The sequence below is a fragment of the Pantherophis guttatus genome, chromosome 1 (assembly GCF_059756535.1).
Source record: "Pantherophis guttatus breed Tessera chromosome 1, ASM5975653v1, whole genome shotgun sequence".
Classification (NCBI taxonomy): Eukaryota; Metazoa; Chordata; class Lepidosauria; order Squamata; family Colubridae; genus Pantherophis; species Pantherophis guttatus.
The window spans coordinates 252,816,555-252,834,070 of NC_142063.1; the positions used below are offsets into that span (position 1 = coordinate 252,816,555).

Here is a 17,516-nt window from a genome sequence, read left to right on the forward strand (position 1 = left end):
AATATTTCCTGATTTACAGGAGCATGCCTACTCTAAAAGAAATAGTCATTTAATAGAACATGTAAGAGAATGTATGTCCATGCATATGCACATGCACAAAAGAGATGATAAGAAAAAAATCATAAAGTAATATATGTATATAATGACAAGAGGAAAACAATCAGTTTAGAATCATTAACTATGCTGAGCGAAAATCCCAAAAAATGGCAAAGAAAAGAATATAAAAATGCCTGTTGTCAGAACAGATAATGGAAGCCATCTTTTTCTTTGGATCTTCAGGACTGTCACATTTAGTGCTGTGGGAAATTGGGAGGGGGGATTGCATGGAGTTGCAGGGATATCTAGCCATAATAACATTCTTTTCTCTGAGAGTCAAGGGCATCCAGCCTGCACCTGGAGTCGCGTGACAGGGATGCATCTCCAGTTGGGATAGTGCATTGATTGGACCATGTGATGGACATGTAGGTGCAGGGGGAAGGGACTTGGACTTTCTTTTGGGTGGGGAAAACCTGGAAGCTTTCAGATTTGGGTTTTCCCAGATGTACCAATATGACATCTCTAATAAAATGGAACTTTGATGAACTTCTAGTCTCGGAGTCTTCTTTTGTTGGGGGTGTTACTTGGAACCCTGACCCGGGGGGGGGGGGGGACACATCTAGCTTAGCATTTTGTTTCCACAGTATCTAACCAGCTTTATTATCCAGGATGTGCATTTTCAGAAGCATCCTGCCTCTGATATTGGACATAATCTATAGACAAATGATTAGGAGCTATTAGTAGCTTTATTCTTTCTGAAGTCATGGCTCTGGTTTTATTTCTTTGATGTATTACTTACTTTATATACTTTTGATACTGTTGGCTCTTGAAGTCTTTTGATGCTCTTCAATAAGGACACCCAAAGTTTAAAAATGAAAACCAGAATTTAAATAATCAAAAAGCCTGTTAAGAAGTATCTTATTTTAAAGGGCTTTAAAAAAGATCTGTCCTCTCAGCTCATTAGGGAACACCTTCCAGATAATGATCAAAAAAGCTTGACACCAAGTCACCTCAAGATGAGCCTTCACATCTCTAGATTTCCGAGAATTAAGAGACCATCTCTCAATGAATGAGGTAGCTTGTTAGGCCATGTGAGCTTTTAAAGGTAATATCTAACATCTTGTACCGAAACTAGAAGTAAATTGGCAGCCTTTTATTGCTTTTAACACAAGCACAATACACTTTTTCCAAGGGTCAGTGTGATGCTAAATGCATGTGCTACAGTATGTGAAATTTCTGGAGAAGACAAAAAGGCATCCTTAAGTAGAGGTCTAATAATTACATCCTTTAAACAATGAGGCATGGCACTCTCTTTCAGAAGAACATTTATGTATGAACAAAAGGATCTCCAGTAATTTCCTAGCTAGAAACTACAAGTGAAATTGGGCAAGATCAAGAGAATAAATTATCTTGTACTGTATTGGTTAATTTCAAAACCAGCACTTAATGTTCAGTAATTTGCATACATTGTAAAGAAAAGTATCTTAAATATACCATTAAACATGAATTAATGCAACATTTTCAAAATGTTACTGTTAACTCAGGTTATTTCTAACCTGAGAGAAACCATGGCTTATCCATTGGTTATCCATTGGTTTTGCTCTCTACGATATAATCCCTAACATCAAGTCAAGCTCCTGGCATCTCTATTCTCTCTGAATAGGGCAAAATCATGGGATTTAATTTAGGTTTTACTGGACAAGCATACACAACCAATGGGCTACATTCAGTTTAATGTGTTACATTTGTGGAGTCCTGCATCAGGAGAGGCAGAGAGGTGCCCTTTGCAAGAACCCTTGGAATTAGGATGCGTGTGAGAGTAGGATAGTCTCACTCAGTGATGAAATGATAGCAATCCCATATCTTTGAGCCTTGGAGTGTCTCCCCCCAACCAAGCACTTCCTTTCATTCCTGTCACCATAATATAGCTAGAGATGTGAGCTCTGTTCTGACATAACAACAAGTTTTATGCTTTTGTATGCTATGGTTGTGACATTGTATGCATGTATCAAAGGAGCAGATCTTGCATTGTATGGTACAACCCTCTTTTTGTCTTTTTGATGAAAGTACTGAATCCCGTGGATGCCTCTATAGTACTCAATAGAGAAATAGATAGTTTGCACACAAACTGTTCTAGAAAGCCCTGGGGGATTTCCCATATGCAGTACACAATTCTTATCTTCTTTACAGTGTCTATTCTGCTAACATAGCAGATATGTATAAATATAAAAGTCAGTATAACTGTCCGTCCATCCATCCATCCATCCATCAATCCATCCATCCATCCATTTATCTACCTACCTACCTACCTACCTACCTACCTACCTACATACATACATACATACATACATACATACATACCTTTCTATCTCTACCATATCTCTATCCTATTTATATGGCTAGCTATCTTGCTACTGCAATTCTAGGTCACTAATAATGAATTAAAAATGAAAAATAGCAAATCAATGTTTAAAAAGAAACCTCAAGAGACAAAATCATACCTGTAATGGCAGGATGAGAAATGTTCTTGGTTTGTTTTATCATGCTGGAGGCTAAAAAAAAAATTATAAATCAGATATAAGAAATAACAATTGCTTTCTTTGAAATCTACCTACCTATCAATCAGTTTAAGCTGTAAACCAGATATCTATTTATTATAACAGTCTTTTCCAACTATGCGCTCTCCAAAAGTGTAATACTGTAATTTCTCTTTGACCCAAAGCCATTTGATTGGAAGAGCTACTTATTAATTTATTAAATACATATATATAGCAAAGAAAGATTTTATAACACAATAAGTGTAACAGCCAAGGGACCAGTGGTGGGTTGCCTCCGGTTCGGACCAGTTCTATAGAACCGGTAGTAAAACCAGCTGGAGGCTCCGCCCACTGATCCTAACGTCATCAGAAGCAATCTGTGCATGCGTAGAAACTTCTTTACTACCATTGCGAACCGGTAGTAAAGGTAAGTAGAACCCACCCTTGCAAGGGACCAATAAACATTTCTTTACCAATTACTATCTTCAGCAGTTTGTATAGGTAAAACAATTCTGCTTTCATAAAATAAGAGAAATGGTAACATTTGTATGACCAGTTTGTACACCGCATTGGCTGATTGTACAGGGTTTAAAAAAAAGTTACAAGTAGTGGAAAATTTTAAAAATATACAATATTTTTGTCAAAATATTTCTGATTTGACCTTATGGTATCACAACTTTTATGGTACAGATTGAATATAGTAAACCTCATTACTTACTACAGAGTTTTAGACAATTACAGAATTATTAAACAAAGAGGGATTTTAGACAATTGTACTTTTAATCAACTATTAATGAGAACTTTAAAAGTCTCCTATTAATGCTAAGAGAACATAGCACATAGTTGTTATTAATACAAATGAAAGAATAATTAAAAATTAGCGACTTTGACACCTGAAATTTTGTTTCTCAGGTTGAGCATTATACAAGTGTCCTAAGAATTAAGAAAATCTGTAGCAGACACTGCTAAGCCAAGTTATTTAGAATCAGTTAGTTACCTGTTTTAGCTGGACTTTCTCCTTTTTTAACGTCAGTTTCTAAAGAAAAAGGGGAAAAAAACCTCAATAGTTTCTTTTTAAAGTCAAAATTGTCAGCTCATCTAAATTTTGAATGTATTCCTTATCTTTGCTATACTGTACTGTAGAACAGTCTCAAGGGAAAAATAAACACTTTTACATTATTTCTAATAGCTTGAAGATTATTTAAAACTATAAAACAGACTGAAAATTGAACTAATAACCCATTGAAAAAAGATTAAAAGAATGAACTCACATGTCCATATTTCCTCCCCATTCCTGCTCATTTCTTTCTTTTTTTAAACATCACCATCTGGTAAGATCATATTAAGTTTCAATAGAATAAATAATATACAGACTCGCTAGCCTTGCTTGATGTAATGGTATGTGGGAATGACCTTGGGGGAACTATGAAGTGCTGCCTAGGGAAAGATCAGGTAAGAATTGATAGAGCTCTCAGATGCATAATGGTCAGAAAAATAAACTCAGAAAGGATTCTCCCCAACTTATCAGACTGTAAAAAGAGACCATGAGAGATTTGTACTTTCAGACTTGCATGATTTATTAATGTAACCTTACAAGTAGAATTAGCTCATCTGGCCACATTTCTTGTCCAGTCTAGTCTACATGTTCAAGATGACACTCAGACATGTATATAAACCAATGCACAACCCATTTCTTCCTTAGCTGTCTTAGTAAAGAAGCAAAGAGAACATCTCCATGCAACAGCTTAGCTTTCTAGTGTAGGGAGACTAGGCTCTACTTATGACCATTATTACACTAGCTAAAATCCTCCACTGTCAAAGATCCAGCTCACATGGACCACAGACCCATAACACAGAGCAGGTATGTATATGATTGCACTATCAGTCTGCTTCACAGCTGAACTGCAGGGATACTATAGTCTTTGGGTGGGGGCATTTGTTCGATATCTCAGCTTCTCTTGATCTTTATTCCTTATTTCACTGCCTCTTTCATCCCATGTCCCATTATTTGGTTTTGCTTCAGGTCAAGTGGGTATCTAAATAAGGAAGCATAATTGGAAAAGATTGCCTGGTGTGCTTGGCAGCTGCAGCATGCAAGTCAGCATGAATGAGAATATCAAACAGTGCTATTTAACATATGGAAATTTAGGAAGCATGATACGTTTTATCCACCATGCTATCAATTGCAAAGATGCCATTAGGATTCATAGCTGTGCAAGAAAGAACATTTAAACGGCTGAAACAGCAATACAATATTTTGTGAATGGCCTCAACCTCATGGACATTTCTCTTATTAAAAACAGATAAAATTTGGATTGAAAAAAAAAATGAGTTTTTTTAAATGCACACTTGCCTCACTTTTTGCAGACAATAGAGGTAAAAAAAGAAATAGTTGCTAGAAGACATAAGGAAATTGGTCCCACAGCTCTTATGAAAAGACCACAGATGGGAAAAACAAATAAACAAAAAGGAATGTTGCCATACAATTGAGTAGACTATCTGTGCCTTTTCACCTCCAACCAGAAATAGCTTATTGTGTTTCTGAAGAGATATCAGTCAAGCATGTGCTCCTAAGTACATTATTGGGAAATGGCAATAGTTGAACTGAAACATTTCAGAACACCCACTTATTTCTATCATGGACCAATACTCAGTAGTGGTATCTGGAAAGGGATAGAGAAGGATAATGAAAAAAATAATCCATAGCAGGCTCAGATGGCCACCACTCAAGTAGGTAACACTACCCCATAGATGTTCTTGGTGAGGCAGTGAAAGAAAGAAAAAATAAAGAAAAATATTTGTAATTCAGAGTTGAAATGAGGGGTCTCTGAGCTTGCTTCAAGCTCTGAGCTTGACTCTGAGTTCAACCAAGCTCAGAGAGCACCAAGGACCCCTCAAAGAAGAAAATGTTTGCCAAGTTCTATCTGTGAAACCCAGCACTATCTCCTGTATTTTTCTGGACAGTACCCCAATCCTCCAGAAAACATTTTTTAAAAAGCAAGCATAGGACTGTTGAGTAGCTAGAAAAATCTATTCATCAGAACAGAACTGAGTGAACTTCTCTTCCATGGAAACTTGGCTCTCTTATATTCTTGTCTATCTCCAGATTTAGGACTGGAGAATTTGGGAAGCTTAGTTATGTATTGACTATAACTTATTTTGAACTTTAGACGCTTGAAATGTTTATGCTAATTTTCTAGAGATAGTTCTCTTGCAAGATGATAATGAGATGAGGTGAGATGAGATGAGATGGGGAGGGGGAGGAGAGGAGAAGAGAAGAGAAGAGAAGAGAGGAGAGGAGAGGAGAGGAGAGGAGAGGAGAGGAGAGGAGAGGAGAGGAGAGGAGAGGAGAGGAGAAAAGAGAACCCTTATTGTCATTTTTTATTGTGGGGACACTGCCATACATTAAAAATGAAATATAATAATTTTAGCCTACTTTCCATTGACAAAGAATCCTCCCAATAACTAACAAATATTACTTGCTGAAAGCAATAAAACCAGGATTGGCAAGACAGGGCTTTCTTATCTTCTTCTTCTGAGGCAAAAAATAAAAGCAGAAGTAGGGTGTCAGGCAAAATCATTGGCAAGAGAGTGTTACTGCTAGTTAATCTTTATGCAACAATGGGCTTCCATGTCTTTGGCCTAGATAGTTTCCACATCCAGGCCCAGCAACAGAGATAGGAAAAAAAAACCCATCTTCCTCCTCTCCTGTCATATTGTACTAACTATAAACAAAAACTAGACAACCTGTGATCCATTGGGCCATAATTTCAGAGATATTTCCTTACCTAAAACCAAAAAACGGAATTACCATGGGTGGGCCAAAAAAGCAATGTGAATCGGACTTCCTGCTGGCTTCCCCACTGATTTTGCTAGTTAATAATTTTTATTAAACTAAAATACACCTTTTTATTCTTTTTATTTATTCTGTGATCTCCACAGGTAATTAAGTGGTCAACTTGCAGAGAAAATTTAACATTTTAAAGGGATGCATGCTGTGATGTCCTATGCATCATACTGATGATCCTGAATGCAAAAGAGATATGCCACTCAAATCATGAAAAACATTGATTCTCAATAGGAATGCCAAAATGAAATTTTGTTATTGTTCAATAGAGTAATTATAAACGAAAATGTGATTTACTAGACTGAGGTTGTTGGAGGATTTTGTTGTGACTTTTCTCAAACCTTCTGTCATAGAAGCTATGTGTCATGCCACTTACCATTATGAGAAAAAAAAAAGAATGGGAAGACTAGCAAACCCTCAAGCTGTATGGACACTTGCAACCAATTTAGACATAGCAGTTACACTTTTTTTGACAAAACATCAATGTCCTGACATGCACACTAAGAATCAAGGGCCTCTTTGCTCTAAAGAGTGATCAATTTGTATTATGTAATGTGCAGCATATAAAATAATAGACAGTTTAATTGAATCACTGATCCAACCTTACCTGCAGCACTAAACAATAGCAAAAAATTGGACACATATTACATGATTGATTTGCTTAACATTTGTGGCTCAGCCATCTCTCCCTTTCCCCCAAATAACAGACACTACATAAATTGAACATATAATCATAGGCATGAGAGCTTGTTTCTCTGATATTTGGAACAATAGATACAAATGACCTTATATACAGATACAGATACAGGTTAATTTCACTCATCCATATTTCATTCATTAATTTCACTAATTCCCTTTCTCAGCTGACTAGAGGAATTTTCATTGGCCATGGTGCCCCCAAACTTATACAAACACTGCATAGAAGAAACTAGCTATTTTCCACCCAGATCCAATTTTCAGTAGAGCTTCAGAGAGTGCAAAACATGAGTTTACTTTGACATGATCTTTAGCCCAGCCTCTGATACACTCTCCTGAGATTGGATTAGGTAAATTTAGGTGGTATCATAATCATAAACTGTGAACAAAATCTTGTTTGCATTTCTTCACCAGTTATTTAAAAAATTTCCGAGGGGGAAAGTCTCCTTTCATTTGAAGAGAAGGAAAGCAAATGCAAGAATTTGATACTTTGATTAATATAATAATATACTTACCTTTCTTTTTCTCGGCAATGGGAAGCTTTGCATCATTTGATTTTGCTGCCTCTGAAAAATACAATTTTCTTAGCTTGCAAAGTGAAATTTTAAGCATGACTTTCCTTGCCTTAAGTACAAATGCATCAGTCCCCATTTTAAAAGCTATAATCACAATATTTTTGCAATTGTAACACAAGGGTTAGCAATGTGTGCTGAATCTGGAATTAAGGAAACCAGAAAGTTAAGATGAATAAAGCAGTATCATATTATGAATGTCTATCCCTTTTTCATTGTAGACCTACTGGAAGATTATTATTGTCAAAGTTCATAGCTTTGCAGATATTTAGCATTAAAAAGGCTGGATATTCTCTTTATCATAAAATCACAGTTCATTACAACTGTTAGAAGTATAATTTAGCCCATTTAAAAAGATTCTATGATTTTACTGCTATGCTTTTGAATTGTGAAAATGAAATCCAGTATCTATATACTACTAAGTCTTCTTTATATAACTGTTAACTGGCAAAACAGTACATCATAGGACAACAGGTTTTGAACAGATACCTGAAATGAGCAAACATACAAAATGTGTCCCAAATCCAGGACCCGTCATTCCCCAGGGAATAAAATTTGGAAAAGTTATGACTACTTCCGCTGCCAGGCTGGTGCTACACTTAAAGTCGCTTACTTCCTGAAGGGAAGGAAGGAAGATTTTTAATGCTCCCTGCCAGCTTCCCACAAGAAAACTCAATGGGGAAGCTGGCAGGAAGTTGAAAGTTGCTCCTGCTCCCACTGCTTTTTTGCCTACCAGTGGTCATTCTGTTCCTCTATTTAGGTAAATATATATATATATCTGAAACAATGACCTATTGGGGCAAAGGGTTGTCTAATATATAGTAGTGGCCAAAATTGTGGAAACCTTTTGGGGAAAAGTGTATTTTCTAAAACTAGCTAATAACACCACTTTTTGGGGGGGAGTAGTACCATAAAATTATATATCAATGGAAAGATAATTTAATCAAGAATGTAATGCACTAACTTTTATGAAGGATTTGCTATTAGAATAGCAGTTACAGTATAAAGAAGAAAAGTGAAACAGGTAGAAAAAATGAGATATAGAAAAATTATCACCATAGAAAAAAATGAGATATACAAAAATTATCACGTCAGTTAATACTTAGTTGGGTAGCCTTTAGCATGAATTATGGCCTTACAACATCTTCCCATGGAGTGAACCAAGACTTTTAGTTCTGCAGCTGTTATAATGTGAAACCAAGATTGAACTAAAATGGGGAACTAGATGTGGAAGAGCCATTAGTTGAAAGTGAACTAAAGTTAAGACCAAAAAAGAGGACAATGATAAATTAAGGACCTTCATTTCTTCACTGGCAATATTGAACCCAATCCTATAATATTATATGTAATGTTTCTCATATAACTATCTTAAATCAGTTTAGCAACAACAATAAAAACATTCCTGAAATCTTAAAATGGCCCTAGTTAAATAAAAGAATCAGATCTTAGAAATGATATTTACCTTTTCTTTTGACAGCAATAGGAGGCTTTACTTTTTCTTTTGAGATATCTATGAAAACATTCATTCATTCATTCCTTTTGTTTTGCATTTTTTTCTTTTACAACCACTCCCCCCCCCGATTTCTGGGTGCTTTTAAACCTCCATTTAATGTAACAAGATTATATATAGGTAAACAAATCATTATTATTTCCTTCCACAAGTTTTTCCACTCTCTTTGCTAACTCTATGGGCTTGAAAAGAATTTCTGCACTATTTTTGCAGTCTGAAAATAAACTTAAAACTTTATAAATATATTTCTTTACCCCTTTTCTTCTGGGTTTCTGGGGTCTTCATTAATTTTTCTTTCTCAAGTTCTGTGTAAAAGGACAGTGAGGAAACATTAGTCACATCTAGCAATTAATAATTCCAAACTGAAGCTGCATCAAATGATATTTTAGCTGAATTTTGAGTTGGATATATAGCAAATTCTTTTCAGTATTAGCAGTATTAAGTATCAATAGTTAAAATCATGAGTGGAATCTAACTTTTTTCAAGTAGGGTGTCAGCAACACAGGGATTGGCCATAGCTTGTGTTCACAGAAAAAGAACTGCATTTATGCGACTCTTTCCATGACCACAGCATTTTTCCTTTGACTGAAATGTATTCTGTTCATAAAGAACATTAGATGCATCTATGTGTAAGTATCAAAGTGATCCCAACCTTATGGCTTGATTCTCTACAGATTTTTGCTATTATAGAAACAACAGGTGACCAATCACACTGAATGTCAATAATGGATGGTGTTGCACTTTGACCTTTCAGATTCCAGGATTAGCAATGCTTTGACAGAAGTAGAGGGGGCAGAAATAGATGGACAGAAATAAATGGGGAATGATATCTTGAAAGCACCCTCCCCTCCCCTCCCCCCCGGTCATTTCAGATCTTGTATCTCACTCAACTGGAATGAAAGAAGACTGTAGCTTGCAGCAATCCTAATTGCATTCAATTATAATTTGCCTGACTCGATGTGGCATTTTAATTGCAAGACTTTTAAAAGCCATGGAAAAGTATAACACCAAGCAATGAGTTGTGGAACCTATTTGCTAAGACAAGTCTCCATGGTTACTAGATACTTAAATAATTTCCTACTTGCCTGACAATGTCTAGATATATGAATATACGAGGATGGGTTATACTTTGTCAGATCATAAATTCTTTTATTTAACTAGTCAGCTTTCATACTAACTTTCAACTGCTGTATTTAAGATTTCATTTATTTAGCAGCCATTATAATCTACTCCTACTCTAAAAGAATTTTGAGTGGCTAATAGCAAAATACGAATGAGATTAAAATATAAGAAACAATCTCAAACCACAAAACAACAATATAGATGTATTGCTGTTGCCAAAAAAAAATTTGTTGTAATACCAAGGAGGATTTGTGCTCTCTTTCTTTCTTGTATAAAATAGCTTCTCTATTTGTAATCCCTGTGCATGGCAGAGCAAAGTAAGAACTTAGATTTCGAAAAGTAAGTAAGTCTCTTCCTTTCACTTTCTCCATTAGTTTGCTCCTCATAATCCTCAGGCAAGAGTGTTACATTTTTATTTCAAAACTACTTTGCCAAGGCCAGCCACCTAGTAGTGAGAAGGTGATGAGTGAGCTGCCATTGATAACTTTTAGGCAAGAAAAGATGAACAGCTAATGTGATTTATTAGAAGTATGAGTAACTGCAAGAGGTATAAGGTAGCTAGATATAAGCTACCTTGAGAGGAGCTTTATTATAGGCCTGTTCAGGAAAGCTGCTATAACTAGCTGAGACCAGGATCACCTTTGTGAAGTATAAGGGACTCTCAGATGCCACGGGGATATTAAATTCTATTTACACTCCTCTACAGGTAGTCCTTGACTTATGACCCTAACTGAGCCCATAATTATGGTTGTAAGTCCTTGAGACTGTAAGTTGAGGCATCACATGACCACATTTTTTGCAGCAGTTGATAAGTGAACACCACATTCGTTAAAAAAATCCATTTTCCCCAACAGGCACTTTTTGCCAGAAACTAGAAATAAATGCCAGAAACCAGGAAAAAACATTACAAATCATGGTTGGTTGACCACGGGACACTGTAAATGGTTATAGGGCGAAGTGGATTGCCAAGTGCCCAAAATTAAACCATATGACTCTGTGTGTGTGTGTGTGTGTGCAGCAACCATCGTAATTTCAAATCAGGTTATAAATAGTCTGGAGAGGTCCGGCATAACTTTGAACAGTCATTAAGCAACCAGTTATAATTCAAGAACTACCTCTACTGAATGTTGCAGAATCTTCTTTCATTGTCTCGCCTATAAATGTGTCCCGTCTATGCCATAGTTTGCAGTTAAAATTATTCTTTTGCTTTGCTTTCTTCAGTGAATCTGTTTAGCTTCTCTTTCATTTGTGCGCACATTGCATACAAATTCCAAAATCTCTTGCTCGCATTTTACTACAGTCCTCAATTTACGTCTACAATTGAGCTCAAAATTTCTGTGGCTAAGCGAGACATTAGTTGAGTTTTTTTCTCACTTTACAATTTTTCTTGCCACATTTGTTAAGTGAATCGCTGCAGTAAGTGTATTATGTCTGTAGTCTCTTTTTTATGTCAACATCCATCTTCTCAAAGCCATACTGTGTATTGGGGGCATAAAATCATCATCCTGGCAATAGTATGTAGAGTTTCAATAGCCAAATCCTATTCATATTTACCCTGTTGTATTCTTAGATGCTGACTTCCAGTTAAGGCTGAAATTCTGACAACACTGATTGCTAAGTAAGCTTTATGGTACTTAATGGATCTTACACATTTACAATGCATAGGAAAGCAAGATAAGTACAATGCAAAGGAAAGCCTTTGACAATACCCAGCCAGATGTCACAGGATTGTTCCCTAAGGACTTTGTATTTAAATGAGAAAGAAAAGGAGAAGATTGGGTATTTAATAGATATGTGTAAATGATTTTATCCTTTGTTTTTATGAACCCCTGAAGGCGTTTCAGTCTCATTTCACATATGCTTTTTTCCCCTGCTGGCTGCATTCATGTAATATTCAATATTAGCCTTGCAGTTAAATATTTCAAGACCAGACACATATTTATTCCAGCTTAATTGTTTGTATATAATCAAAAGCAGCAAGAATTTGGCAGTTTTATCATACTTATATTTTAATTTCAAGTTTCAAGCAGCCTTCAGCTGTTTATTTATAGTCTTCACTTTTTAAAGAATTTAAAAGAAACATAATTTGTTTCTTTTTCCTTCATGTGTTCTACAAAATACATACCAGAGTTGTGTTAATTTTCATGCACATACAAATTATAGATGGTTGAAAATTTATATTATATTATAACCTGGCAGCTTTATTTTGCAAATATTACAATTATATTAAGTTGAGGAATCATCTTGAGAAGATATATCCCTTAAAGGAAGCATACAAATATTTTAAATTCTGGTTTTACATCATAATAGTCTAAGTGTTAATTGCCTGAGATGAATATTGCAGGATGGAAAGAAGAAGGGTAATACAACATAGGTGCTTACAATATAGAAAATTATTGTTACATTATTTGCAGCTCATCCATGTGTGAATTTATAAGGCTACATGGAAAACTCCTTTATAAAACTTACATTTTCCAAAAGCTCTAATGTTATCTGGGTTTTGGATATATTTGCTTTGTGATCCGGTATTATAATTAATATTACTACATGCTGAAAGCTATAAAATAATTGTAATTAATAATGCTCTTTTGCAGTATTATTTATGCATTTCCAAATTTTAAGTGTATATGTGATCATATTTTTATAATTGAAATGGAAAAATTACTTTTTAATCCAGAAAACTAAAAGTACATCACCACTAATATAAAATAGATGCCTACAAATAATAAATATATTGACACATTAATAAAACTGTGGCCAGGACTAATATTTTCTGCCATACAAAGAAATGTGCAGTCACTGCTATGCTGTGGAAATGATATCTGAGCTCAAAATAATAGAACAGTAAAATACAATAATATTGACATCGTGCAATCTAAAGTATGATTAATTGTGCCCACATCCATCATTTCTTGTTTCTTTAACTGTCTACTTGGGAAGCATAGTGGACTATTTTTTTAAATAAAGAAAAGAAAAATGAATTACTTTTACTCTTAATGAAGACTTGAAATGATCTTATAATACTTTAAAATAATGAAAACAAAGAAAAATATTATTCATGGATAAACTGTCAGATAATTTATCATATCCACAAAATATATACATACTGTGACACACTTTACTAGATTCTTTGGAGTCTGATTTATCTGCAGAAGAAGAAATGAGAAAAATAATAAATCCCTTATTTCCTCATATAGTAGCTAAGACTATATGATTAATAGGAAACTGTATGAAGAAATACATTTATTGAAATCAAGAGGTAAAATTAATCAGATTAAATTGTTAACATTATCCAAGGACACATCTCTTGAAATGGAAAGCAGCCAAAATCTGTTCTCCTATTATTTTGTTTCTGTTATTAGTGTTTTCCTGAGATTTTAATTAAAGAAGAGCCAGCTACAAGATGTATTTGAAACTATGAGTTCAGGCTTGAGGATGTTACTCATGTTTCCCAAGAATGCTTGTAGACAAATGTAGAAGGAAGAAGACCAAGGAAAGATGAAATTGTAATTAAAATACCTTTTGCAATTATTTACATTTTAAAAGATCAGAATGAATTTCTGTATGCATATTCTTTGCTTTTCCCCAATGTACATATTCCAGTCAATATTTTTCTCTAATATTCACAACTTACAAGTACTTTACTCATGTACCTACATCTCTTTACAATATTCTAAATTAGCAAATGATTGCAAAATTAATACAGAAGAATATTTGTATATGTACCGTATATGTAGCCACTAGAATATAAACTAAGAGCAAACCCCATTCCTTACTAGCCCTGATGATGGAACCTAGTTTGGGTAATAAAAACAACCAAGCTCAGAGAGTACCTAGGATCCCTCATGGTAACAAAATTTGCAGAAATGGGAGAAAGGAAGGGCAATTGCAGTAAATTTACCTACTGGCCTAAAGGTGTAAATTAGAAATGTTTACAGATGGATTTCTTCTCTGTCTTTATGAGGAGGAGATCCATGTGTGAGCAATGCCCAGATCCATGCCTTTTTATTGTCTCTACCATGGACAGTCTAAAAAGGAATTCCAAGCTAATGAAAAAAATTAAAATCCCCTGTTGCAATCAGAAACATGAACTTTATGGCCATTCATTCTTTAATGGCATGAACAAGACTTCAGATGCTACCTCTGGAACTTTTGGGATTAATACTGGAGCTGATATCTTCTACCTACTGTATTACAAGTGGCAGCATCTCATTAAGACCTATCTCAGAAAAGTAAGTAGTTGTTGGACCAGATCAATACTTCCATAGAAGATAAGCAGGCATTTCAAATTCTCAAATAGACTAGGAAGTTGAACAAATATCCCCGATACAAAGGGCAATGACATACCAATTCAGTATCTCTGCCTAGAAAAATACTTGTATGTTTCTCAGAAATCACTTTTGAATTGAGGGAGTATTTGCTTATAAGTATCTTGCGTCCAAAAACAATTTCAGCTGACAATTTGAGACACTGTATTCCTCGAGCCGTGTGATATAAATATCACATTGTACAGCCTGGAAAAGCAATAGCAGTTAGACTCACAGTATATACCACTTCACGGTGCTTTACATTCCTCTCTAAGGAGTTTGCAGATTCAGCATATTGCCCCCAACAATCTGGGTCCTCATTTGTGCTAGTCATTCCCAACTCTAGGGTGCGGTGCTCATCTCCGTTTCAAAGCCAAAGAGACAGCGCTGTCCGAAGACATCTCCATGGTCACGTGGCTGGCATGACTAAATGCCAAAGGCCCCCAGAATGCTGTTATCTTCCCACCAAAGTCCCTATTTTTCTACTTGCATTTTTTACATGCTTTCGAACTGCTAGTTTGGCAGAAGCTGGGACAAGTAACAGGAGCTCACCCTGTTACGCGGCACTAGGGATTCGAACCGCTGAACTGCCGACCTTTTGATCAACAAGTTCAGTGTCTTAGCCACTGAGCCACAATGTCCCTAGCTATTCAACTACTATTCAAGTATCTCTTAAATCAGTGTTTCTCAAGCCTTGGCAGTTTTGAGATGTGTGTTTTCCCCAATCAAAATGCTGGAAGTTGAAGTCTGCACATCTGAAAGCTGCCAAGCTTGAGAAACACTGCTTTAAGTACTTAGGAGTAAAAGAAAACATTAATAATTTCTAAGTTTTCAGCTTAAACATCTAAAGGGTCATCTGACTTTGGACCCGGGCAAATATATGTTTGCCTACATATTTACGTATGAAGCTAATGGTGTAATTACTAAGGCCATTTTCACAAGAGATACTACAATATCACATTTTTCTTCTATATTTAAAATCTAAAAACTTTAACAATTTGATCCCCTCTGAGTTTGTCATTATCATTCCATAAATATTTGAAGTAACACTTTTTTAAAGATAAGAAAATACTTAATGCAAATTACAATCGTGTCATGAGTAAGTTCATCAAAGATGTTGAAACTATTTTTTTTTTAAATTATCTCATATATTTAGGTTTCTGTGTCATTTAGTTTGTGTTATTTGGAATAAATATTAGCTTTATATAGAATTAATTTTAATATTAACTTTATATATTTATATCAAATCCAATCAAATTTATTATAGCCCCAAGGCCAGATACAAACAAAATATCTCATAATAGAAGCATTACATCTTTCTATATATCTATATATATCAGTATAATGGAGAGTTATTTTCTAGTCCCTGTCCAAAAGAAATTAAAGAGAAATCACATGCCCTACCTTGAAATTTCTTCAAGATATGATAAAGCTAGAGTCCTTATACAGGGAACAATATAGTATCATATGGGTTAGAGTTTTTATTGCTTCATCTCCACATGAACATAACTGAAGGTACATAGGAGTACTTTTAAAACATTCAAAAAGGACTGCTGAGGTCTAACCTTATGAAATTTCAAAACTGGATGATTAAATAGGAGGCTGAAACAAATCCTTTTGGAAACAAATGATAAATATTGGAGTGTGACATCTTACTTAAGTTTGTTTGGAGATCTATATCCCAACATTCATTGCTTAAGGGCATTTGTAGCATTATCAAAAACTAAGGAGCACAGATTTTCCATAGAAAAGTCCAGCAACTGAATTTTACCTAGGACTTTCTAAAGATATGATTATTTAAATTGGTAACTAAATACTAATGGCAACAAAACTATAGGATGCAAAATTAACTGTGCCCAGAAGGAAAAAGAAGAAACCGTGCTCCAGCATCCAAAGAAACAATGCCTGATGTTGAAATTTATTTAAATTATTTAAATCTTCACTTTATCTAGTGCTTTCCTTTATATCAATTCTATACCTTTTTCTATATTAAACCTGTATGCTGATTCGGCCATTTAAATGGAAACATCCTGAAGTCCACTACCTTTGCCCCACAGTACAGATTGTCCTCAACTTATGACCACAATTGGAACCAGAATTTCCATTGTTAAGCAAAGTGATTATTAAGTAAGTCAGTCCCAACTTTATGATCTTTTTTGCCATGGTTGTCAAGCAAACCATGTGGTTATTAAGCAAATCTGGCATTCCCCCATTGACTTGGCTTGTTGGAAGGCATCTGGAAAAACTGTTAAGTTCGAATAGCCATTAAATGAATGGTTGAAAATCAAGGACTACCTGTAAGCAATGCAACTTCTTGAAAAATCCATGTAGACGGTCAGATATTTTTAAAACATAAAAGAATAATGCCTATGCCATAGAGTGTTCATCTCTCCTTAAAGCCTTTATGCCACAAATCAAGTTGGTTAAAAGAATTTAGGTCACAAAAGATGACATGTCTAGATAAACGGTTACATTTTGTCTCTGCACTTGGGTACATACAAACTGAGTTCTGTCAGAATGATGCTTCCCAGGCAGATTGAAAAGACTACTCACTGAGATAGTTAAAAGAGACAAATTCAAGGTTGTCCATTTCTTGAAATATGAAATGTGCTTTTTAAAAAACAGCTCTGACACTTGCTTTAGATAATATCAGCTTCACTGAGTTTCTTTTTTTACCTTGTTCTGCTGCCTTGCTAGGTCTTTCTTCTTTCTTTCCTTGTGAAGCTGCAAAACAAAGATAAGGGGCATTGTAACACAGCTAGTCTCAAAGAGAATGGCTTGTGCAAACAAAGGCTTGTTGAAAAAGCCTTAAATCTCTATTGCTTATTGAAGTGACATTTTTGCATATTGATTACATCATAACAGGTAATTTAAATTAAAATTTGAAAT

At 35.0% G+C, this 17,516-nt stretch overlaps 1 protein-coding gene across 46 annotated transcripts in view; it reads right to left on the minus strand.

Moving 5' to 3' along the window:
- TRDN (triadin) overlaps positions 1 to 17,516 on the minus strand; it is a 233,932-nt gene that overhangs the window by 21,388 nt on the left and 195,028 nt on the right. For 45 of the 46 annotated variants that reach the window (XM_087882735.1, XM_087882727.1, XM_087882730.1 and 42 more), the window contains 7 exons: positions 17,304 to 17,351; positions 13,428 to 13,466; positions 9,453 to 9,503; positions 9,151 to 9,198; positions 7,632 to 7,682; positions 3,571 to 3,609; positions 2,538 to 2,588 (listed from right to left, as the gene is read on the minus strand). In XM_087882735.1, the coding sequence (XP_087738861.1) occupies positions 2,538 to 2,588; positions 3,571 to 3,609; positions 7,632 to 7,682; positions 9,151 to 9,198; positions 9,453 to 9,503; positions 13,428 to 13,466; positions 17,304 to 17,351 (327 nt within the window). The remainder of the gene's footprint in view (positions 1 to 2,537; positions 2,589 to 3,570; positions 3,610 to 7,631; positions 7,683 to 9,150; positions 9,199 to 9,452; positions 9,504 to 13,427; positions 13,467 to 17,303; positions 17,352 to 17,516) is intronic. The other variant, XM_087882726.1, reaches the window with a different exon arrangement.